The following is a 24,640-nucleotide window of genomic DNA, read 5'->3' on the forward strand; positions in this document are numbered from 1 at the left end:
AAAAAACAAAACAGCTACAAATATGTTAGACTGTCATTAGCAGAAAACTAATAAAGCTGCACTCATTTGATTTTCTTTTTAATACATAGATTTGTACTTGCTATGATATATATATATTTTCGATTTCGCTTATTTATTTTAAAAATGGTTCTTGTTAAAATTCGTAATTTTATCAAGTAATCCTGTTAACATTATAAATTTTAATACGGTATGTCATAAAAATTTATATGTAGCTCGTTTACATCCATGAAAAATGTCGCAAAACTGTAGCTAAAGACAAAACGACGTTTTTACGGTTGTCGCCCAGAATTAGCGTAGGCAAATAGTATTTAGAGAATAGTAACCTGAAAATCGTAAATACAAACGTATACCATGAAAAAAAAAAAGAACGCGATGTTTCTGTAAGCTTAAATTAATATAATGTTATTTATTTTTCGATATCTAACGAATCAAATTAATATAAGCAAACAATCAACAAATTAGTTGATAAAATCAATCACCAATCATTTAAATAACTATATTACATAAAATCAAACGGTTTAAAATATTATAATAAATAAATTATTGAGAATATTATAAGAAAATGAGGGAAACAAACTATTGAATTTTAAAGATATGAAAGCTGTAATGTGCACATTACCTAGGTAAAATGTGAAGACTCTTAATTCCGCACTTTGTTGGAGCAAATCAAGTAATCTGGTGATTAGTTAAATAATGGTACATAGCAACGGGTTTCGAGCTATAGCGGCAACAGAATCACAAAGTGAAGCCGTAGAACTAAATTTCTATTGAAAGAAAATTTTCGGATATTTTCAATTAAATAATTTTTAATGTTAATGTAACAATCTGTTTTAAGAATTCAGTTCAGATATCAGTTTAAAATGATTGAAAAGCAGTCGCAGAAATTGGTGAGCGAAGCGAGGCTGGCGGACAAAGGTTTTTATTAGTATTCAATAATTTCAAAATACTCCAGTAATATTTTACTTACCTACTTACTTAACCTCTTCGTGCCTACTGGCACACAAAGAGATCACCTAGGTTTTCCATCGATTCTGAACACCCAGTCTGGTTCCTATCGTTCTCCTTGTTTTTTTTTTAAAAGCGTTTTATGAGTCTTCCTCTTTTCCTTTTACCATCTGGGAGGCTACCGGTGGAATTTTAGCTCGAGACATTCTTAAAACGTGCCCACTTTTATTTTCTTTTGATATTATTTTCCGAGTGGTTCTTTCTATATATTATTATTAAGTTCTGAGTACGAAATAATTTGAAGTCAGAACGTTTTTGTGATTTTAAACATCTGTTTCGAAAGCTCTTATTGTTTTATAAAATTTTGCAATCATAGAATAAATGTAAAAAAAAAAAATTTAATATTACTTTTTTTTTAAAAAAAATTTCAGATAATTTTCAATCGCGTAAGCTGTCCAGCTGGCTGCTGCCAGGATATTGCGGTGATATCTCAATTAACCCCTGCTGTGTCGGCGTCGCATGTCATGCGACGAACAGAAAAACTGAATCTTTAAAATTCAATTCGTTGCTACTTATACGTCGCTTTAAATCCCACAATTATTTTTGTATTTCTGATTATTGCTAAGAGATGGCGCAACTAGTTCTAATTCTTTCTTCACAATTTACGCAGTGAGATTTTCAGCCTTGAATTGAAATCAATATCATTTTGTATTTTTGCTTTTATTAGTGTTGCTTTTGCAAGTCAAAATAGTTATGATAGTTTTGTGATAAATATGATTTGCACGCTCTGATGCCGAAGACTAATTGTAAAACTGTTTTAACAGTAAGGTTGGAAAATTATTTTCCAAAATTTTAATCATTATTTTAAGCAGATATTTATCTTAAACTACTTAAAGCAATAGAGTTAATAAATATGTTATAACAGTGTATTTTTTAAGATAAAACTTGGGTGAATTGCAGGAAAACTGGAGATCAGTTGATGGGACATCAATAGGTCAAGCAAAAAACTGCCTGATGACAAAAATATTTTGCATTTTCGAATTTAGGATAGAACATAAATTAATTTTCAGCAATAAAAGTGCTTTCTTTTGAGTCAGAAATTCGAAAATAAATAAATAATAATAATCCGGCAGAGAAGGGGTTAAAAAAGAGAACAAAAAATTATCAATGATTTTTTCCCCCATGATATTGTATCAATTTTTAAAAAAAGTAAAAAACAAATGAGGGTTTCAATTAAACTTTTTTTAGTCATTGCCTTGAGTAATATCACTCATAGTGTAGTGCAATGTTTAATATACTCACAAAATTGATTTAAAAAAGATCTCCTGATTATCCAACAATTTCAATTTTCGAATATACCCCGGGTGTCGGATAATCGTAGTTCTACTCTATTTATTGTCACATTTCTTATTATAGAGATTGATTTTTTTTAACAAACTTCTTTTTATCTGAAATTATGAAATTTTTTAAAATTAATAATAAATTTTTTATTAAGGAATTTCTAAATCTGTTAAGATAATTAATATTACTACAAGAAAAGTCTGCTAATGATAACTCAAGTTTCATTAACAGTTTTTGTGAAACTTATTTTTTTAATTAAGTTTCAAAAACGCAAACAAAATGTAATAACAATGAAGTTTTAGAATTAACAGAAGCTACAACCCTAATGTATTGAATTGGTAAATTTAGAATTACATAAACAGCTATAATAATTAATCCACTTTTTTAACGATTCAAATTGATTACGTTATACCTAAAATTTTACTTAGAAATGTCAAGAAATAATTTGTCTTTTAAATCATCAAAGAATTAAGAATAAATAAAACTAAAACAGGAATTAATTTGAAACTTTTTGATTTTATTATTACTATTTTCATGGACAGAATAAACAAGTGGCACTGCAATTTCACACACAGAAAAGTACTAATTACACAGTTGGAAGACAATTGCATGTAAAACTGAACTTAAATAATTTCCTGTACTAAAGATAGCAAGTGAGACCCAACTTGATTAAAATAGACTATCAAGAAATGGGAAATACATAAAAATAGGAACCATATTCACAAGCATAGATTTAATCACAGATAGAGAAAGTTTGGAAAGTAAAGACGACATATTAGAGCAAAAACGAATTATAAAATTCTGAATTTGGATCTTTTAATGCAGTTAAAAAAGATTATAACTACTTACAAGTATATTGCCTAATTTATGTATTATTTACAAGTGATATAAATGACAGAACTGTTTCAGGAGGCCGAAAAAATCGGCTAACTATTATTGATACCATAGATGCCTACTTGTGGTAATAGGCATTGTGACAGTAATAGTACTATTCTTATAGGTTTTTAAGACCCCTGGAAATACAAATATTACCTAAATTATTTTTACTACTAAGTATTTGGCACACATAATTAAGCCTCAGTACGTTTTTAAATAAATTTATATAGACTATGTAGGCCTTCTATTTGCCTCATATCTGTGATTTTTAGAGAAAAACAAGGAAGCTGATATTTATTTTAAAGTTTGAGAGAAAATCAAAGTTTGTGAATCAGAAGAAATCAATTATAGCATTTTAACTAATAGATATATTATTTATTATTATTTACAGAGTTATATAAATTAAAATTTTTTTTCGAGGGGAGGGAAAAAATAGACTAACTGTTATTGAACCTAGTATGCATGCCTGTTGGCTAAAAATAAAGCGTGTTTTCTCATGATCAACTTTAACATAAGCTTTTAAAATCCTAATTAAAAATTATACACATTAGTGGTCGAAAATCAATATTTAAGAGGGAAAAAAACAAAAACGCAATTAAAATCTTAGGGAATTACAAGTAAGGAAAGAGGGACTGAGCATGTCAAAACCTGTTTGGTTCCAGGAGGAAACAGGAAGGAACAGATCCAAGTTTTATTAGTCAAGGATTCTAAAAATATTAATATGCTTGGTTAATATCTTGGCAACTTGCATATGAAGTTGAGATGATTAAATTTGAACATGACTCAATTGAAACAAAATAATGTCAGCTCCCTTGTTCTTTATAATTATAAATAGTTATCAATTAAATTTTTTTAATAATTATTAATAAGTAATTAGTAATATAGTTAAATATTCATATGATACAGTAGACTCTCAATTAACCAGGATGGTCGGGAAAAGCTTTGTCCCAAATAAGCGAATATCCAGAATAACTTGATTTATGAAAAAAAAGGAAAGAAAATGTAAAATACATTATTAGTTAAATTAAATTAAAAGATCATTTTCAGGTCAATTTTCAAATTACTCGTTTCTACTTAGCAATTTACTCAGGATAGAATATAATCACCACTTATAATTTCACAGCATTTCAATGTCAAATCTTTTTTTAAACCTACATTTTTAGATAAGAAGAACAGTCCTATGTGCAGAAGATACTCTTAAAATATGTTTAGAACAGTAAAACGTTCTTAAATCTCCTAAGATTTTTCTTCGCTTGTGTAAAATCTCACAGCTTTTTTACTGTTCGGATAATGGACAAGTTTAAAAAATATGAGTTTTTCTTTTCGGGGGGGGGGGGGGGGGGGAGGTGTCGTCCAGGAAAATTAAATCCTGGTTAATTGAGAGTTGACTGGATTATGTTTCATATGAATGATTAGATAAATTACCTAAGACTTACACTTTAGTTAAGAAGTTACATAAATCTATATTATCTTCCCATAATTTTACATTAAAAAATACATAGTTAAACATATTTAAAACTATTCAAATACCATTAGAATCTTTACCGTTAAAATCTTTAAGAGCTTAGAGTAATAATTAATCACAGTATCTTAACTTTTTATTAAATTAAGTATAAATATTTTTTTAATCAAAAATTGATTATAAAAAAAAATTAACTATAAAATAATTTATAAGAAAGCTACAAGAAATGTGTCAATGAATTATTTAAAAGAATTTGAAATACTAAATATTTTTGATTTTATGAGCTAAAAATTTATTACCTTCAGAATTTCAAAATGTTAAAATTTATTTTGAAAAATAAAATCTTAGTAGCAGTGATAAAAAGATATAAAAATAAATTTCTGCTGCTCTAATTATATTCTTAGTTTTAATCCTTTATAACAGTTTAGTTATACTCTTTAAAGCAAAAGACCATGTTAAAACAATTTTTAATATATGTCAAAAATTAGTTAAGTACTCATTAGCTTTAAAAATACACTCAAAATAAATAAAATTAAAACAAAACGTATTATTGTTTTCGAATAGTAAACTGTATAAATATGTATAAAAATTGCAACACACTTAAGTATTTCTTTTACTGACATAAAAAAGCTTTATAGACCAAGCCCTTCCTCAAATTTTTTTCTCCGTTCTGCTCTGTTCCTTGCCGGAGAGTTCCAGTAGTTTACTTTCACAGCTTTATAATTCTCATTAATACCGTCAAACCATCTTAGCCTGGACCTGCCTCAAGTTTGGGTTATAAATCAGTTAGTTAAGTACTTTATTAGATATTAAAATCAACAGAAAAAATATGATAACCAATATTATAAATTTATATTTGCTATTTATGTATAAAATTAATCGTTTTATTATGCCTGATAAAAACAAACACGAATAAAACTTATGTTACATTAATTCTTTAAACAATGTAAATACAGCCCATTGTGCAGCTCTAGTGTGAGGTAAATAAAATACCTACTTACTACATTTAAAGAAAAAACAAATTAAAGAGAAATAAAAGCCACACTTATCTAAATTATATTTAGATAAGTGTGAACACAGAATTAATATTAAAGTTGATGATTATTTAATATCTAAGCATATTAAAAATAATGGAAATTCTTATTTTCAGGTAAGAATTACAAAATAAAATTGAAACCTAAGTTTAAGCTAAAATAAATGATATAGATTGGTTGAATAAAAACAAATATAAGACTAAGATTTAAAACAACAATAATTACTTGAAGAAAAACATTACTATATAACATAAAAAGATAATGGTCGAAAACTATTTCTTTTTGCAGTCAGTGCATTCGTATTGGATAAAAAAATCACATGATGGCTCTTCAATTAACAAATGAGTTCCAGAAATCAAAATAAAATTGATATAAGTTATAATGGTGTTTATTTTTTATCTATCTATCGATTTATCTCTTATTAACAATGTATTTATGCAGTTCTATTTTGATTAGAGAGATTTTTAATAAACATTTGCTGAATTTATTGTAACTATTAATATTTAACTTATTTTGTCATTTCAACTATTTTTTGTTACATTTGTATTAAAATGTTAAGTAACAACCATGAGTCTTATTAAAAATTAGTAGTTAAAAACTAAAAATGATGTTTCTTTATAATATTATAAAATAATATTACAATACTGCACATTTATTAATAAACACACTGAATAATCACTTTTAAATCACTATACAATTAACATGTTAGTCAATTTTCAGGTAAGTTATATTTATTTTGATAATATATTTATAAAATTTTTTTACAGCCAATATATGTCAGCATTCAGTCAAATAAATGATTTAATAAAAAGAAAATATTTCACAAAACAATATTCAAAATAAAATGTGTTATTAAAAATATATGTTAAATATCATATGTTAATATAACTATTAAATGTAACTTTTAAATATTTAAGACTATTTGCATCAGTATTTTGGTATATTAAGGACCAAACACATATACCAGAGGTGGGGAACCTGCGGCCTCTGCGAGGTTCTTGTGCGGCCCTTTGCCACCTAGTACAAAATGGTAGAGTTCGTTTCAAAAAACAACTATTGTACATCAACGCCATGACAGTTGCGCGAAAAATCCCGCCAAAGACTGAAAATTCCACAAATTTCTTTACTGAAAATTCCACAATGTTTATGCAATTTACATATCTAAAAGAAACGAATAATGTTCTATGTAATATTTATTTGAAAATAAATTAAAATTACAAAATACTATTTACGAAATTTGTTGGTTTCAGATCTCCCATTTGAGTGTCACACCTTGCTTTGGCTTCTCTGACTCGCATCTCTCAACGTTTCCCTGTTGCGATCTTCAGCAAACTGTAGTTAACAGTGCGTGCTTATAACAGTTACACGGCTTATAACAGTTGTTGAAGATATTATTTGATATTCGTTTTTTTATCCATCATGTCAAATAGTAAGAGAAGAAAATTAGGTGATGAAAACAGAGCATTTAATGTAGAATGGGAGTTAGATTTTTTCTTTACTGCTGAGAAAGATAAAATGATGTGTTTGTTGTGCAATACAGTTTTAAATACTTTAAAAAAAGCGAATGCAAATAAACACTATTTGACTCATAAAGAACATAAATATTTCGCTTTAGAAGGTGAATCACGAAAAGCTGCACTTCAAAAGTTGAAAAATGAGAAGCATCATCAGCAGGCATCTTTTAGTGCCTTTGTAAATCAAAATTCCGCTGCAGTTGCTGTTACGTATAAAATAGCACATATACTTGGAAAAAGGGGCAAACCATTTAGTGACATTGAAATAATTAAAGAATGTATTGTTGAAGCAGTGAGTATGTTAGATCCAAGAAATTTCGACAAATACAAACAATTACCTCTTTCAAGAAGAACTGTAACAGATCGACAGCACGAATTAGCGCAAAATGTAACAGAGCAACTTCATACAATTATACAAAATGAAGATGTTTATTTTTCAATTGCTTTAGATGAAAGCACTGATAAAACAGATTCGGCACAAGTTTTATATTTTATTCGTGCTATAACTAAAGATTTTCAATGTTACGAAGAACTACTTGAGTTGGGTACACTAACTGGAAGAACTCGCGGAGCCGATATTTTCGAAAACTTCAAAGAAGTATGTAATAAATTACAATTGAATGTCAGTAATTTAGTCAGTGTCTGCACCGATGGCGCACCTTCCATGAGAGGCAAAAAAGAAGGATTCGTTGCTTTGTTAAAAAAGGAAAACTTAAACTTGAAAAAATTGATATCATTTCACTGCATTTTGCATCAGCAAAATCTTTGCGCAAAATCTACCATTTTGCAAGACACTCTGGATAGAACCATTGCCATTGTCAACTATATTCGCGTAAATGCAATGCGTCATCGTGAATTTCGGCAGATGCTCTCTTTAGATGAGGAAACGTATAGTGTTGACCTACCATACTACTGCAAGGTTCGCTGGCTATCAACAGGTCAGGTTTTGATAAAAGTTTTGTCTTTACGACGACAAATTTTAAACTTTTATCAAGAACAAGGAAAAGAATGTGATCTATCAGATGAAGTATTTCTCAGAAACCTTGCATTTTTGTCTGATATGATGACAAAACAAAACAATTTAAATATTTGCCTGCAAGGTGAAACGAGGTATATTTATGAAATGTGGCAAAAGATCCAAGCGTTTAGAAAAAAATTATCATTTTTCAAAACATTGCTTTGTCGATCGGAAATATCTGCACAACACTTCCCGGAGCTAGCTAAAATGTTAAATGAGCAGAACTGTGAAAATAAAATATTCGATGAATATGTAGGTGTCTTGGATTGTTTAATAGAAGAGTATACTAAAAGATTTTCTGATTTTGACGAGCACACTCCTGCTATGAAACTGGCATTTGAACCACATTTAATAGATATATCCGAGGCTCCTGCAGAACTACAAATGGAGTTAATTGATTTAGGGGAAGATAGTATCATCAAATCCCTTTTTAACGCTAAAAAGGATCCCATAGAAATCTGGAAAAATGCTGTTGAATATCCATGCCTTCGAGAACATGCTCGCCGTTTACTTTCCTGCTTCGGAAGTACCTACTGTTGCGAGACAACATTTTCTCTCATGTCAAAAATAAAAACAAATTTAAGAACGCAAATTACAGATGCACATTTAGAGGATCAATTAAAACTGTGTGTTACGAAGCTTGATCCAAATATACAATTACTGTCAAACAAAAAACAAAGCCAAATAAGTCACTAACTTAGTGAATAAAAAAATATTTTTTATTGTATTTTTTATAATATTTTTATATTATTTTATATGTATATATTTAAAATTTTGTAGTATTATATTTTATTTTTTCTATATAATGCAATAAATTGTTAAATCTATAGAAAAACTATAATAATTTCACAAAAGTCACTTTCTTAGGTCAATCAGCTTATGCGGCCTCTCTTATTGCTGCCTAATTTAAATGTGGCCTCTAATGGTAAAAAGGTTCCCCACCTCTGACATATACCAAGAGAGGTTATTCAATAGATTATTATTTATTTTGCCTCTTAAGTTCTGTAGTAAATATGTAAGCAACATTGAGAAATAGTAATAAAAATTAAATACAGAAAAATATTAAAAAGTTACAGCAGTTATTATTAAATTATAACTGCTGATTATGCTGCTTAAATGGTTGAAATGTATTTTTACTAATTTAAAATGCTGAACAAAGTTAATGAGTGTCAGAATAGTTTTAATAGTGAACTCATTAAACTTTTTTGATAATAAAGTATAAACTTTTTTAAAAAAAAATATTAAGTTTGAATATTTAATGTGTACGACATTTTTTTTAAAAATCCCAAATAAAAAATATATTGTAGATTTGATAGTAGGGAATGCTTTGAATTATTATTATTCTATGGCACTTCACTTAATATAGTTGATTTCAAACTTAATTAAAAATGCACTCACTACAAAAAAGCATTTAAAAAAAACAACAACTCAATTATTAGAGAAAAATATAAAAACATTAAAAGAAACATGAAAACAAATATATAATTTTTTAAAGCATGCATGAAATATAACAAACGCAAAGTTTTTGCAAGAAACTCAGAAAGGTTCAGCAAATTTAAAAGGACACAATCACAATGAAATGTTTTCGGATTTCCAATTTTAACTCAGATCTAATAATAGTAAAAACATATAACAAAATAACAGGCATCAAGTCCGCTAATAAACTAGTTATAAATAAACATTTTAAATACTTGTGCAAAATTCACAATGACTAGAAGAATATATCTACAACTTCCATCAAATTTCTATATACTATTATTTTAATAACTTAAATAGAAAAGTTAAATGAATTTTAATAATACAACCTTGTGATTGAAAGTTTTGGACAGATTATAAAAATTAAAAACATTATCATAAATATAAACTGATAACATTTTTTGTTTTGCAAACTAAATAAATATGTAATATAATTTTTTAAATTCTTTTTAATTTTAACTTTCAAAATTTCAAATTTAATGATATTATTGAATTATAAAAATCTTTACGATAATTAATATTATCATTATTTATAGTAGTAAAATGTCTTAAACTGGTACCTACACAAATATCATAACAAATACAGAAAGGTATAGAAAATAAATAGATAGTAAAGAATAAGAAAATAAATACCAAAGGTATATAATTAACAAAAGTGAAAATCTTTTGAAAAAATGAAAAATATTGTGTTTATAGCCTAAGACATATAACATTGTTTAAATATATACATATGTTTGTAGAATAACTTTCCTGCCCAGTTTTGTGAATAACTAATATAGAATTTTTTTTGGATAGAAATATGGGAAATGATAATATTCACCTTGAAACAAATTTAAAAATGAAAGTTAAAAAATTTCCAAAAAGTTTTCATAGAAAATTTTTGAATTTTCAAAAATTATTAATTTTATACATAATTTATGAACAAAAATTTTCATACATACATAATTGTAAATATCAAAGTTGATATCACTGGTAACAAAGTGCATTAAAATCGAATACCTTTCAATAACATTGTGAAGCCAAACAGACATCGATATTTGTATAAAAGAACAATGGCAAAATAAAGCTGGAACATACGGTTTTGGAAAATCAATATATAGAATAATAAGAGAATTTTTCATCGATCTTAGATGTAAGTGGGCAGTTCTCAAAGGGAGCATAACACAGATCTTAATTTTAAATTCTGTCAATTAAAATTGCATAGCCAAATCTTTCAACAAAAAATGAGCACCTTTTAAGTACTTTTTAAGCACTCAAATATTTTTAAGCACTATATACATTGACAAAGTGCAAAATAATTTTCAAAGACTTTACATGATCATGATAAAACAACCAGTTTCTGACAAATAAATCTTTTCTTGATTATATTAGTCATTATAAAAAGATGAAGTTTTTCTGTTCGATATCAGACGGTTGAAAATGCATTCTGAAATTGAGAATATCTTTCAAAATGAAGCAGAGTTGCACATGGGAGGTGCAAGAATCTCATCAAACCCCCTAGCTCAGCAGACGCACATATGGACTTTCAAGGATTTCATCAAACATGCAAATGATTGGCGCTTTCATACGGGAATGCTGAAATAGATGGTGAGTGAATGAATTGTGAAACCGTTGAATTGAACACTGTTAAAAGCATGCTTTTGCTTAATACGTGGCGAAAATCGGCATGGTAAGGAAAAAATCTAAGTACTTTTTAAAAACACCCAATGAAAAAACCACCTTTAAGGGCTTGTAAAAAATGAAAGTTGGAAATAAGCACCTTTAAGTACTTTTTAAAAACGCTATGCACCATGAATAAATTATAATTCTATTTAGTGAAATTATTACAAATTGTTTTAGAAACATAGCGTTTTGATCATTAAAAACAAGATTAAGAATATAGAGTTTAAAAAGGACAGTTACTTGATAACACCCTTAAAGATGCAGCAATAATAAAATATATTTTACTGTCAGGAAGTGTTTTTAAAAAGCAAATAAGTGTTTTGATGCTAGTCCCTTAAACTTATTTATTAAATTTTTAAAATATTTTTATAAAATATTTCTCTAATAAAATGTCATTTTCTAACACGTGAATATAGCATTGTCTAAATCATATAATGGAGGGAATAGTTTTTCTTGTAATTTTAATCCGATATTCAAAGTTATTAATTATTTAAAAAGAAAAATTTATTGCATAAGTAAAAAATATTTAGTGCATAGAACATAAATTAAATTCGTAATTAGCTGTTGTTAACATTATTGTTGTGCATAGAACATAAATTAAATTCGTAATTAGCTGTTGCTAACATTATTGTTCCCACATTTTGAGAAGTGCCCAAGTATTGAGCTATTTCCAAATATCAAGTGAGTAATGATATTACAAATATTTTCATTTAGCATAATCAATAATCATAAGAAGTGTCGTTTTCTTTTAAAGATGGCAACGTTAAAGACACAGATGTAAGTACCCAAGTAATTCCATACAAGAACATTATGAAAATAACCATTGTCATACTAATAATAAAATGGCTCAGAGAAGTTCCAATATCCAACCAGCTGCCACTGTCTTTAACCATAAAAAAGAAATGCTGAAAAATAAAAAAAAACATCTCTAACAATATTACAGTGAAAAACAAAACTTTAAAAAAGAAAGTACATCTTCGAAATAAAGTAAACTGAATATAAAAAGTTCAAATGATCATTCAGAAAAATAAATCCTTTTACAATATTGGACACATAAAATTATCATTTTTATTTAAATTAAATATATAGGAAAGCAATCCAAGTTGTAGAAAAAAAAATCATATTTAAATTAATTTATCTCGATCTAAGTCTTCACTGATGAAAATAAATAATAATTCTAAAAGCCATTGCATTCTCAGAATTTTAATTAAACAAGTAAACAAAAACTTCTTAATTAGCAAAAATTAAGATTTCATGTAATTTACAGAAAATAAAGTCTAAAGAACATAAACTCAACGGCTTAGGGACACTAAAACAAATACAAAGGGCAATTATAAAAGATTCCTTCTTTTCTTGAAAAAATAATAATGAGAATTCCCCATTCTTGTCTTCTCAGGTTAGTGACTTTCTTTTTCAAGATTAGGAAACAACACTATTACCTAATTTGAAACTCCTCTTTCTATTTATTATCACGCGGTTCGAGGAGCATTGTTAGTGAAACTTCACCCAGATTTCATTGTAGAGCCCATGATTTTTAACAAAATAAAAATTTAAAACAGAAAATAAATGCTAAAAAATATAAAAATAGTTGAACCATATTCTAAAATATGCCTACTTGCAAGTCAATAAACAGCAGCCAAATTTAAAATAAATATAAAATTTACATAATTTATTGACGTGATACTCACCAAACCTAGAAAATCTCCCATGAGCAGCACTAGTAAGAAGAGTGCTCTGGGTGATGCCTTTAGACTTATGTTAATTGCTCTTAAAACACAACTGACGATTAGAAATGGTATGAGAATCTGCAAAAATAAGAATACATACCAAAATTATTCAACAAGAACCATTTTTTTTTTGCATACATTTCTGCAAATCAAAATGTACACACTTTATTTTACAAGATAGATTTTTAAGGTCAATGGCATCTCACAAATAATGTCAAAGGCATCTCACAAATAAAAAAAAAGATATGAAAATCAATTGTATATGTTAATATAGTATACAAAAAAAGGGCTCGAGGCTTCTTCAATCGAGTTCCTCTCCACTTTCTTTTCATTCTGTGAAGCTTTATTTAAAGCAAACTTTAAAGGGCAATTCAGTAAACAAATAAATAATAGAGTAAAATCTAAGCGCTGGAAAGCTGAAGATCTTTTGAGGGTTTCTGGCAGTCCATGTCGGCACGGTGTGGCCCGATTCCGTCTACTAACCGGACATGATTGCCTTGCAGATCACCTTCACCGTATTCGGATCTTCTCAAGCCCTTACTGCCCCCCCGCTATGGATAGACACCACCTCCACCACTGTGCAGTCCTTAGAGGCGACTCCGAGACTGAGCTTTATTGGAAGGCCAGAGAACTTATGAGGCAATGACTTCGGTCAATTTATTGTTGTGTCATCTTTACTTCTGTTCCTGTTCATTTATTTTTATTTTTGCCTAGCCATTGGAAATAATAATAATAATAAAAAATATAGTATACATAAAAACTATATCACGTCCTATACTTCCTTCAACAGAGTGCAACTACCATGTTATAAAAAATATTGTAATCTTATGTTTATAATTTTATAACATTATAAAAATAATAAAACAATTAATAAATAGAGAATGTTTTTATGTGAAAACAACTTCAAGTAAATAAACTTTCCATTAACATTTCTACACAATGAAATTTGAAAGACATCACTGAGAGTGAAAAAGCAAATTAACACCATGGAGAATGACCCTTTGACGCTTTGAAGCCGCCATACAACCAACTTGTGGCTACCCTTATATTTACACAAACATTATACTGGAGGAAAGACAATAATTAAGAGTTATTTAATTTAAGTTGAATTTCGTTAGCGTACATGAAAAAAGAATAAAGGTGCTAAGTGTATTCAATAATGAACAAATATATTGCTGAAATGAAATAAAACGGTTTGGTTATTAAAACAGTCATTAAGTCAGCAATAATAGAGATATATAAGTGCATATTAATAACAGTTTGTTTATATTAATTTTATTTTGATGATTGAATAAATAATTCCTTACAACAATAAAACTTAAAACATAAAAAAAACTATACAAATTTTATTCATTCATAAAATTTATAGTTTAAACTTTTAATTTAGATGAGACAAAAATGAAAAATCAATGCTGTTATAAATAGGCTTTCATAAATAAATATTTCTTTTTTAAAATTAGTTAGACATCAGTTTTATTTAAGGTCTTGGAAAGCTATTATTAAAGAAAAAGAGCAGAAGTAATAGAATGAAATCAATAAAAAAGATAATAAATTTCAAAGAGGAAATGGAAATTCTTAAAGTGAGAAATGGCATAAAAAGAAAAGTAACACAGTTTAAAAATATGAAATATATAGTTATGAAAAAGTATAACTACCAACTAATATAATTAAAATCCTTATAAGTTAATACTTTACTTCAAATAAAGTTAACACTTTTTTTTTGTATTTTCCAATAAGGTATAATTTTATATTAGATTTAAAATAGTTCAAATTTTTTGTTCTCCTTTGATTTTGAATAAAAGAGTGAACTGTAGTATATAATTTAAATAAACAAATAAATTAAAAGCAAAACTACCTTTATAAGCATGAGGATGCCCATAACAAATGGATTGAACACAGTGAGGAAGCAATAAATGCTCGTAGGATTGAAGCTGAAAAACAATTATTGCATCAATATTTAATATATATATTTAAAAATGTAATTGCATAGGTATACAAATCTTTAAATAAAATTATTATAAAATTGAAGAAGAATAACAAAATTCAGCTACCTATTGATGCTTGCAATGTTTCCAGTACCAAAAAAGGATAGTAAAATGAAAAACATCTGTCAAAACATTAAGGAACTATAAAAACTCAGTAAAAGCTTCGACTTAGTTATTCAAGTTAGTTATTAAACAAATGAAACACATATTTTTGCTAACAAACAACAAAAAGTTTAAATTGGATTTTAATGCATCAAGTATATTTTTTGGAAATTATAAAATTAAATTACAGTAATTTTATTTGGGTATCTTAATAGTAAAAAATTCGTTATTGATTTTCAACACTATTTAAAAATACTATAATTTTTCTGCATCTGTGATAAGATGATTGTAATTACTAATATTTGTTTGAAAGGAAAAAAATCAAAAATAAATGAAGTGCCCTCCACTGTGCCACATTTATTCTAGTTACTGGGTTGGGTAAACTTAGATTAGTAAAGATTATTTAAATTAAATATTTAAATTTATCGATAAAAATTTTGAGATTCTTATTAAGTAGCAATAGAAAAACATTTAAAAAAATTCATGATTGCATTTAAAGGTATTCGGCTAAATTTTTAATTTCACAAGTACACCAAAACAATATTAAAAACTGTGGTTTTTAAGTAGAGAATTATAGCCAGATTAAATTTAGATATTGATTATAGAAAAGCAAAAGGAATTTTATTTTAAAAAATATAACACAGAATTTGACATTTCAATGAGTTTGTAACAAGCATAATATTCATTTTAATTTAAGAAATTTAATAAATAGGTCCTTTTTCCTTATGAATATCTGAAATTTGCATGATCATATATTTTTATCATATTTGAAACACTCTTATTTCAAGTAGGTAAAAGACAAATGTTACAACAAGCTAGATTGGCTAAAATCATGATTTTTTAATACATTTAAAGCAGAGTCTTTTAACATTAAAAACACTGATAAAATGTATTAGCAATGCAAAATATTATCGAAAAAAAATATTATAACTAAAATATTTAATATTTCTCAGTAAAATGGTTAAAATTATTCTTACAACTAACCACTAATTAAAAAATCATATTAATCTTTATTTAGGTTAAACATCCTCATGTAATGGGAATGACAAAGCAGAATTTGCCAGTTACATTTCAAATGAAAAATAAATTAATTTAAATTAGGAAACATAAAATAATAAATTATTTTGAAGTACACGTTGCTGGAACAAGTCCATCTTAATTATTCATAAATGCTAACTACATATTTATTAAATTTTAAAGGAAGTCTGTTTAATTCTAATAACCATAAAACTAAATGGATTATAATTGAGCTGTATGTCTATCAAACAGTAAAGTATTTTGCATAAACAATTTACGTATAATTAAAATATAAAAGTTTCACTGTACTTTTATCTTCACTTTGTTCTATTTATTAGTCTATTTTAAACACCGAATAATAATTTAGGCAATATTTCTCTGCAAAAAATCCTCAATATTAAAGAAATCAGACGGTAGAAAAATATTTTCTACAGTCATCTATGATTTTTTTTAAATCAATTTTTTTTTTAAAAACAGTTGATTTAAATTGTGATTTCATTAAGTGTTTTAAATCATATTAAACCTTAGCAACTAGCAAAATTAAACTGAAAACAAAATTAATTAAAACTTATACAAGGAAAAGGATACAAAAAAGTAAGCTCTTCTCAAATCACCAAAAGATATTTGTTTACTTAATGCTTTTCTGGATAAGTCAGTAGCAGTATGTGTAAAGCACATGTCCTGTAACTAAACAAGCAGAATTACAAAGAAATGCTGGTTTTAACTCTTAATACTATTGACAAACATGTAAAAGTGCATATAAGTTGGTTTAATTTAAATATTTCTTTACCTTCACATAATTGCAAGAGCCCAAGTGCTCAAGTGTAAGCCACAATGCCATTTGGATACAAAGTAGGAAACAAAATAATCCCTCATGACTAGTTTATAATTAAAGATAACATGTCAAGTGATAACATATGCAATTCATTAGATTTATTACAACTAAAACACCATCAACATGCCTTTATGAAAAAAAATAGATGTACAAAGTGCTAAATTATTTTAAAAATCACAAATGAAACTTGGATACCACTGGCAAATAAAAGGAAGTAGCAAAGTAAATTCTTATGACTAGTTTTAGTTAAAAAATATTGAGCGATAATTTATATAAGTTTAATAAGATATATTGCAATAGAAAGAAAATCAATATAATTTTATAAAGTATTGGATAAACAGACATTGTTTGGATACAACTGCTAGTTTGCCAGTATTTGGATTTACTGTTACTTTGCCTTTATCAGCGTTAAATGATTTACGTGACAATTGAAAAATTTAAAAAAAAAAAAAAAAAATCAAATCAGTTATAAAAAAGTCATTAGATGCATATTTTACTAGGAGCTGAAGAAAATATATCAAATAATTTTGTACTCATTATTCTCTACTTTTGCAGAGGTACTGAGACAATATCTTTAATTTAATATAACACAAAACAATTTTAAAATGTAATTTTAAAAACAAAATTAGAAAACTTAAGAAAAACTATGATTTTAATGAATAAGTTATATTTTTATAATATATATTCTCTTATTTCTTTATTTTATTATCTATTTGCTTTAGAAGTACTTTTGTAACAGAGAGAAACAAAGATTGTAAAATCAGTAGAGTCTCCCGATCAAGGGAATCTCTCTATAAAGAAATTTTTAATTAGAATGCTAAATATTATTTAAAACATGCTCCATATAACAAAGCGGTTAATATAGAATAATATTTTTTTAAATTTTTGTCAATTTTGAAGAAAGTTAAAACAGAAAAATTAGATTTCCATAATATAATTTTGAAGAATCATAACAATAGGAGAATTTCATGTTTAGATTTATATAACATATAACATGCATTATTTTATTCTTAATTAAAAGTAAAATTTTTTTTTCTTCTGAACTTACCCCTAAACATTTTTTGCAACATTTACCTAAATGATTGCAAAACTTTTCTAAATTCTCTACGGCAAGATTTTATATAGGATACTATCTCGATAGTGAATTTTTAAGATAGGTTCTACTGTAGTTTCTGAAAAATGAGTTTTAATGCTATGGTGCATTTTGTACAAACAAAGTATAACAAAAAACAATTTTGGATTGTAAAGGATACGAAATGCTTAGAAGTATATAAGGGGCAAATAAAGAAGTGGAAACATTTAAGAGACGCGTTAGTGTTGATTGAGAACCAAACAACGGAAGCAATAGAGATGCACCTATAAAAAAATATATATTTTAAGCTACAATACTTCATAAAGCTACAACAGTTAAATATGAACAACAATTTTAAAATTTTAACTTCAAAAAATGCATTCATTTTAACACAAATATGTAACATTTATATAGTTTTAGTAGTGTGGATTTAAGATTATTTTATCAAATGTTAAAGTATAAGCAACCTTTACATCTTCTATTAGAAATTATACTCCACAACTTACAAACCATCACAATATTTAAAGCAAGTAGCAACACATAAACTATTGTAAAACAAATCAAAACCACAAGCTTAGCCTTAGTATACTGTGAATTACTCAAAAACATAATTATCAAAGAAAATTGCATGGTAATAAATAATTTTAAAAAAATATGCAAAAAAAAGAGCACCCTTTTTCACCCCTAAATGTTACTCAATAAGAAAATAAAACTTTTGGATAATAAATTATTCTAACATTAATAAATATGAATGCAGTTTTTTTTCCAATTTTTTTTTTACAATTATAAACTTTAGAAGAGAACAGCCATATATAACTTTAGCAAAGCAAAAAGGCCTTCTGCAACAGTCAATTGTAAGCCGGTCAGGGGATTAAAGCTCTATAATTTTTTAAACAACAGCACACCCTTAGCTTTTACTTCCTAGACTAGATGGTACCTATTGTTCTAAAGCTAGGCTGTTGCCTCAATAACGCTGATATTGAGAATTAAAAAATATTAAAGGAGCTACTGCAAATAAAACTATAAATGAAAATTTTTTCAAATAATGGATATATTTAAGGACTGAAATTACTGTTCAATATAATACAAATCTGAATCAAATGATTACAACCAAATAACATATAAAAGTAAATAAAAAAAATGAAACAAGATCAATATTCTTAATAAATTTTAATGACTCACCTAATATGAGCCAGGATACTGCTTGATTTATAAATGGTAGGCCAGTTTTCATGGCTATACTTTGAGAAGTACTTTGTACAGTAAAGGTAGAAATGCAAAGGATCACTACCTAAATTAGAATTAAATTAATTTATTTCTAAAAAAAATAATATGATATAAAAAAAAAGGTTATAAGTGAACTTTACCTGCATTGCAGTTAAAACAACAATTCTATGGGGCTCTCTTTTAGACAATCGATTATTGAAAATTAATCCAGTTTCTGGCCTACATAAATAATAGGTTTCGTAAAATATAATTTTAACATAATATTGATAAAATTTAGCAAACTTTATGATTTAGAAATTTACCTTCTAGCACAGAAAGCAACAGCAAACACAAACAACCATCCAGCTAAGAGCCTAAAACACAAAATAAATCAACTTTTAATTAAAACAACTTATGTATTTATTTACATAATTCAAGTGCCAAAAACAGGAAGAAAACACCCCCAATGAAATACTGTTAAATAATGCAAATTTATAATATATTAAATAGCTCAATGAATATAAAGATTTTTTAAATCTTAAGATGTTAATTTTCAGAAGTTATCATTGATCAGTAACATAATTATTATTTTTTTTTTTGTGTGTGTGTGTCTTGTCATAATACGAAACCATTGAAAACACTATAATTGAATTTATTCAATTTCAAAATTGTGATGTTAGGAACTATAAATTTCACAATAAAAAAAGTATGACGAGATCCACGACAATGAATAAATAATATATTATTAGTGCTGCACACTTTAGTTACATCCTTCGAACGTATTTAAAGTGTACAGCCCTTATTTTGCCAAATTTTGGATGAATTTATTTTTAAAATTTTATAATTAATTTTCAAGCATATTTTTTTTATTAATTTTCAATTTTTTAAATTAGGTTATAGTAAAAAAAATACGGCAGAAAAAAACAAAAATCAGAAGAAACATTTTTTTGTAAATATACATGCCAAATAAGAAACTAATTATACCTACTGTACATATTAAGAAAAGATACATGAAAAAGTTATAGAGTGCTGTTTTTCAGTTATTCAGTGCTGTTTTTTGAGCTGCTGATTTTTAAGATATTGATTTGTGTTTTTTATGACCAAGATTTTTTTTCTTTTATGATTTTTTTTAAAAAAAAATTTCTTGTACTTTAAAAATGAATTCCAGTATGTTTTTTCAATTTTTATTGGTTTTATAAAACCATTTTCTTGACTGAAATTAAAAGATGATAGCACAATCTTAATATATATACTTAAAAAAAAAACTATTTTTTCCCCTTCATTTCTTGAAAATTATATAACTGAACTTTAGGCATCTTGAGATAGAATGACTAACAGCAGCTGCTTCTGGAGAAAGAACTATTTAAAAAATGTGTAGAGTATATCTACCACTACAAAAAAACTATTGCAATTTCCTAGTATATAAGACATGTTAACTCGATTCTACGTTGGGGTACCTTTTCATAGAAGGTTGACATTACCAATATCTACTCTCCCACATTGGTGATCCGGATGCGATGGATGGTCCACATTGGAGGGTTGACTTGCTACTTGTGACTGTGACATTGTACTCCTCACGCTGTTGCCTCTCAGTCTCGATTACACACAACGTATACACTCGACTGCTATAGGCAACATAGGAGCGACCAAGACAGTTAACTTAATACAGCTGTCACGATCAGCACTCAAAAAGTACGGTGTTCTTAATACAGCTCTCTCAGCTTCTCACAAAACAGCAATGAATCAACTAGTGGTATCCCATTCATCGAATTCTATCACAGATAAAATTCTTGTGGGGGAGTACAGTAGTGTATATGGTTTTCTTATGTGACGCGTATTGTGCGAGCTAGACTGTTGTCCAGACGTGGACTATATGGTTAAGGGTTTTGCAAACCAAGGTACGTGTCCACGTTTGGAAGAAAAGAAAAGAAAAAGTGTATATCTACCACTACAAAAATACAATTGCAATTTCCTAGTATATAAGACACGTTAACTCGATTCTATGTTGGGGTACCTTATTAAAGAAGAAGGTTGACATTGCCAATATCTACTCTCCCACAAATGTTTCACATAATAAATTCATCTTTTTACAACATTATACTAATAAAAACAATTAAGTGAAATGACTATATGAAAATTAAATTACATAATTTTTAATATTAAAACTTCGCTCTTTTTCAAATGAAAACAACTGAACAAACTAGGCCAATAACTTTAAAACAATACGATTTACATAAAAACTAAAATGTTTTTAAAAAAATAAACTACAAAAAATTGCAGAATCCAATTTTTCTTAAGACAATAAAAAACTTGATTTGAATTAAAAGTTTATTAAAGTAATCTTTGTTTTTCTCCAATAAAAATACTAAAAAAGATAAATTGGTTTTAATATAAAATGCCTCACACATATAATTTTTTTAATTTAAATTTTATAAAATTATGAGTTATTTAAACTTAAATTCAGCACAAAACAGCATTTTATAAATAGAATTATTCTCACTGTCTCATTGTAATTCAAATACTTACACAGAGTTATAATGAGTATCTTTTCCAATGACAGGCATCATAGGAAATATTGATAGTGCAAAAGAACTTAAACACCATGCGAGACTAAGTTTCTAAAAAAAAAAAAGATATCTATAAGAAATTCATATAAATATAATCTGTACAAATCGAGTCAAATAAAGTTTTTTTTTAAAAGCTTTGAATATAATGATTCATTTCAAAAATTACAAATATTTTTTTAAAAGTCTACATGGACCAAAAACTGGGACAGCTGCAGAAGAATAACTATTATTTTAACTTAAAAACAATAAAAGCTTGAAATAAATCTGTAAATGCAATGTTTTCTTCAAAAAATAGCTACAAAAGAAATCTAAGCAATTTTTAATTATATTTTTTAAATGCGCAAACTAGATTGTCTTTAAAGTGAAATTTAATTAAAATATCATAAAATTATTTTATTCTTACAATATTTCATTTGAAAAATAAAGAAAATTAAATATTTAGTAGCATTTACTACAGAAATGTTCTAGATACAATCTTAATAATTATAGCTGCTTGCAAAGTAAAAAATTTTTAAATTAATATTCTATTTAATTTTTAACAGCTAATGAAAATTTCTAACAAATAAAGGGAAAAAATGTTACATAATAACAGGATATTTCAAACAACATATTTCAAACAACATATTATATCAGGAATGCACAAGCATGCCTTATAACTAAATTAATCATAAAACAATTTGCTTTTTCATTTTATAAAGGAATCTTTATTATTTGTCCAAATACCTGACCAAAAATTCATTTAGGTTTTAAATAAAAATACAAGTATGTAATTTCAAATAGTAAAATTATGCATAGAACTTAATAGACCAACTATTCCATATATGTGTAAGTTTGTATAGAAAAATTGCAAAAAGAAATTATTTATTAATTTTTTGTGTGAATAATATAGAAGAAAACTGGTTTCTCAGCAGGAAAAACAGTTTAAGGTTGTTTTTAGGTGCAACTAAAGTTTAGATTGTTCAAGGTCCTCTACAGCAGAAGATAGATTATACTTCTTCCTTGATCGATGATTTAAGAACACTATTCTTTAATTCATTAGTATTAAACACAGCAAAATTTGAAAAAGTTAATAAGAGAATCCTTAAGTTAGGATATTTTTTATTTTTATATTTTATATGCGTCGGTGAACAGCCGACCCAATTTTGAGTTTACGACTACTAATGTTGAACTCTGTAGCCTTGTAATTTTGAACCAATCCAGAAGACAAGGAATCTTTTGGATCAGTACCCCCAGGGGTACTGATTTGTTATAGGAACATGGAGGACCTTGCGCCTAGACAGATTTAACATGCATCAGTCGCCATTTACTACATAGAGAATGTTCTGCCGGCAGGGATCGAACCCACAAACTCTTGGACATGGGCCCAGTGCCCTACCCACTAGGCTATCTGGGTCCAAGTAAGGATATTTACTCACAAAGATAGTAGGAGTTGTATTAAGGTATTTTTTATTATAGAACTTTGCCCTAACATAATCCTATAAGAGCTTTTAATGGCACATTTTCCTTATATATGCTATTTGAAAAATAGAGATTTCAATATGTAAATGGCAGAGATTTAACAAAAATGATTTATATTTAAAAGCGTGTTCAGTTTAACCATATTTTAATAGCCTGCTAGTTACATTAACACACATTTTAGTAAAACATTCAGTTTGTTTTCTTATGTATGCTGTTTAGAAGAATTTCTGTCAACACTAGACAAAAATAGAAAATTAGAGAAAAATCAAGAAAATAATCATCGGAATTTGGGTTTCCATCCATGATATAGTTTTTTAAAACTGGAATTATATTATATAGTGGTGATAGGAAAAGGTTTTACTAAAGGTTATGAAGTTTGATGCAAACAATTGGTTTGATACTTTAAATAATCAACGTGATATTGAAGAAAGAATAAGTTTACCAAAAAATGATGATGATGGTGATCTCTAACATTTATATAGTAATCTATATTTAATCGATTAATCACAATGGTAGAAGTTAATCCTTTGAAAAATATAGATTATTTTCTTGAAAATAGAGAGTCGAATCATTAAAACAAAGTTATTGTGGGATGAAATTTCTTTTTCTAGTTACTTACTCAACGCAGAACTTTTGATTTTGAAAATTTTTTTTCTTACAGTACATAAAAAAGTGACACAAATAAATAAAACTTACAATTAATAAAAAACTGCAAAATTGAAGAAAAGAAAACCCAGTGGAAACATGTCACCCTTCCAAGTACCCCTTCACTACACTCCTGACATGTACATAAGGACTTGAGATTAAAGCAATAGAAGTGACATGAGAATTATAAAGCTCATTTATCATAATATTTACATTACATCCCAGGGTGGGTCATAAGATCTTCTGTTAAAGATTTTTCCAGAACAATTAATTTGAATTGTCAGTTTTTTACACCAATCACTCTAAAGTCTGATGACGCAGAATCAAGCTGTTTTTAATTTGGCCTTCCTCTTTTCCGAAAAGCTAAAGGATTAAAATCAATAATATTTACTTTTTTTTTTCATTCATTTCAACAATGTGAGCAGCTTAGTACATTTTTTTATTTGAAATAAATTTTTTTTAAAAGTTGTATAATTTTATAAAGTTTTTTTTAATTTCATTTAATTTTAAGAGTTTTCTTTTACTGGAGATTAAAGATACATATTTTAAGATGTTTCAACAAAAAACAAGGTACAAACATAGAAAATAATACAATGTGAACTTATTTCATAATTAATAAATTAGATATACCTACTTAATAAAAAATAAATAAATAAGTAAATAAAAATCTATTAACA

The 24,640-nt window shown here is 26.8% G+C and overlaps 2 protein-coding genes across 2 annotated transcripts in view; one reads left to right on the forward strand and one right to left on the reverse strand.

Moving 5' to 3' along the window:
• Window positions 1-7,098: 7,098 nt before the first annotated feature.
• LOC107437005 (general transcription factor II-I repeat domain-containing protein 2B-like) lies at window positions 7,099-8,907 on the forward strand. The gene is made up of 2 exons (XM_087156830.1): window positions 7,099-7,201; window positions 7,298-8,907. Exons 1-2 carry the CDS (start codon window positions 7,099-7,101, stop codon window positions 8,905-8,907), a joined length of 1,713 nt encoding a protein of 570 aa, XP_087012956.1.
• A 2,929-nt stretch (window positions 8,908-11,836) lies between these two features.
• The window catches only part of LOC107441714 (Phosphatidylinositol glycan anchor biosynthesis class N), a 32,862-nt gene continuing 20,058 nt past the window's right edge, over window positions 11,837-24,640 (reverse strand). Inside the window, 12 exon segments of the mRNA XM_043047734.3 lie at window positions 11,837-12,095; window positions 12,098-12,254; window positions 13,038-13,154; window positions 14,932-15,007; window positions 15,128-15,183; window positions 16,769-16,867; window positions 16,971-17,058; window positions 18,269-18,371; window positions 19,270-19,378; window positions 19,455-19,533; window positions 19,617-19,667; window positions 21,820-21,911. Of these exon segments, the coding sequence (XP_042903668.2) occupies window positions 12,076-12,095; window positions 12,098-12,254; window positions 13,038-13,154; window positions 14,932-15,007; window positions 15,128-15,183; window positions 16,769-16,867; window positions 16,971-17,058; window positions 18,269-18,371; window positions 19,270-19,378; window positions 19,455-19,533; window positions 19,617-19,667; window positions 21,820-21,911 (1,047 nt within the window). The 3' untranslated portion in view covers window positions 11,837-12,075.

Source organism: Parasteatoda tepidariorum, chromosome 1, assembly GCF_982258835.1.
Source record: "Parasteatoda tepidariorum strain Cologne lab strain chromosome 1, Ptep-v5.0, whole genome shotgun sequence".
Lineage (NCBI taxonomy): Eukaryota > Metazoa > Arthropoda > Arachnida > Araneae > Theridiidae > Parasteatoda > Parasteatoda tepidariorum.

Excerpts from the sequence above, each read along its gene's own strand:
- LOC107437005 (XM_087156830.1), top strand. The coding sequence starts at position 7,099 with ATGTCAAATAGTAAGAGAAGAAAATTAGGTGATGAAAACAGAGCATTT. Across the intron at positions 7,202-7,297 it reads TGAGAAAGATAAAATGATGT|GTGAATCACGAAAAGCTGCA; the intron begins GTTTGTTGTGCA and ends TCGCTTTAGAAG.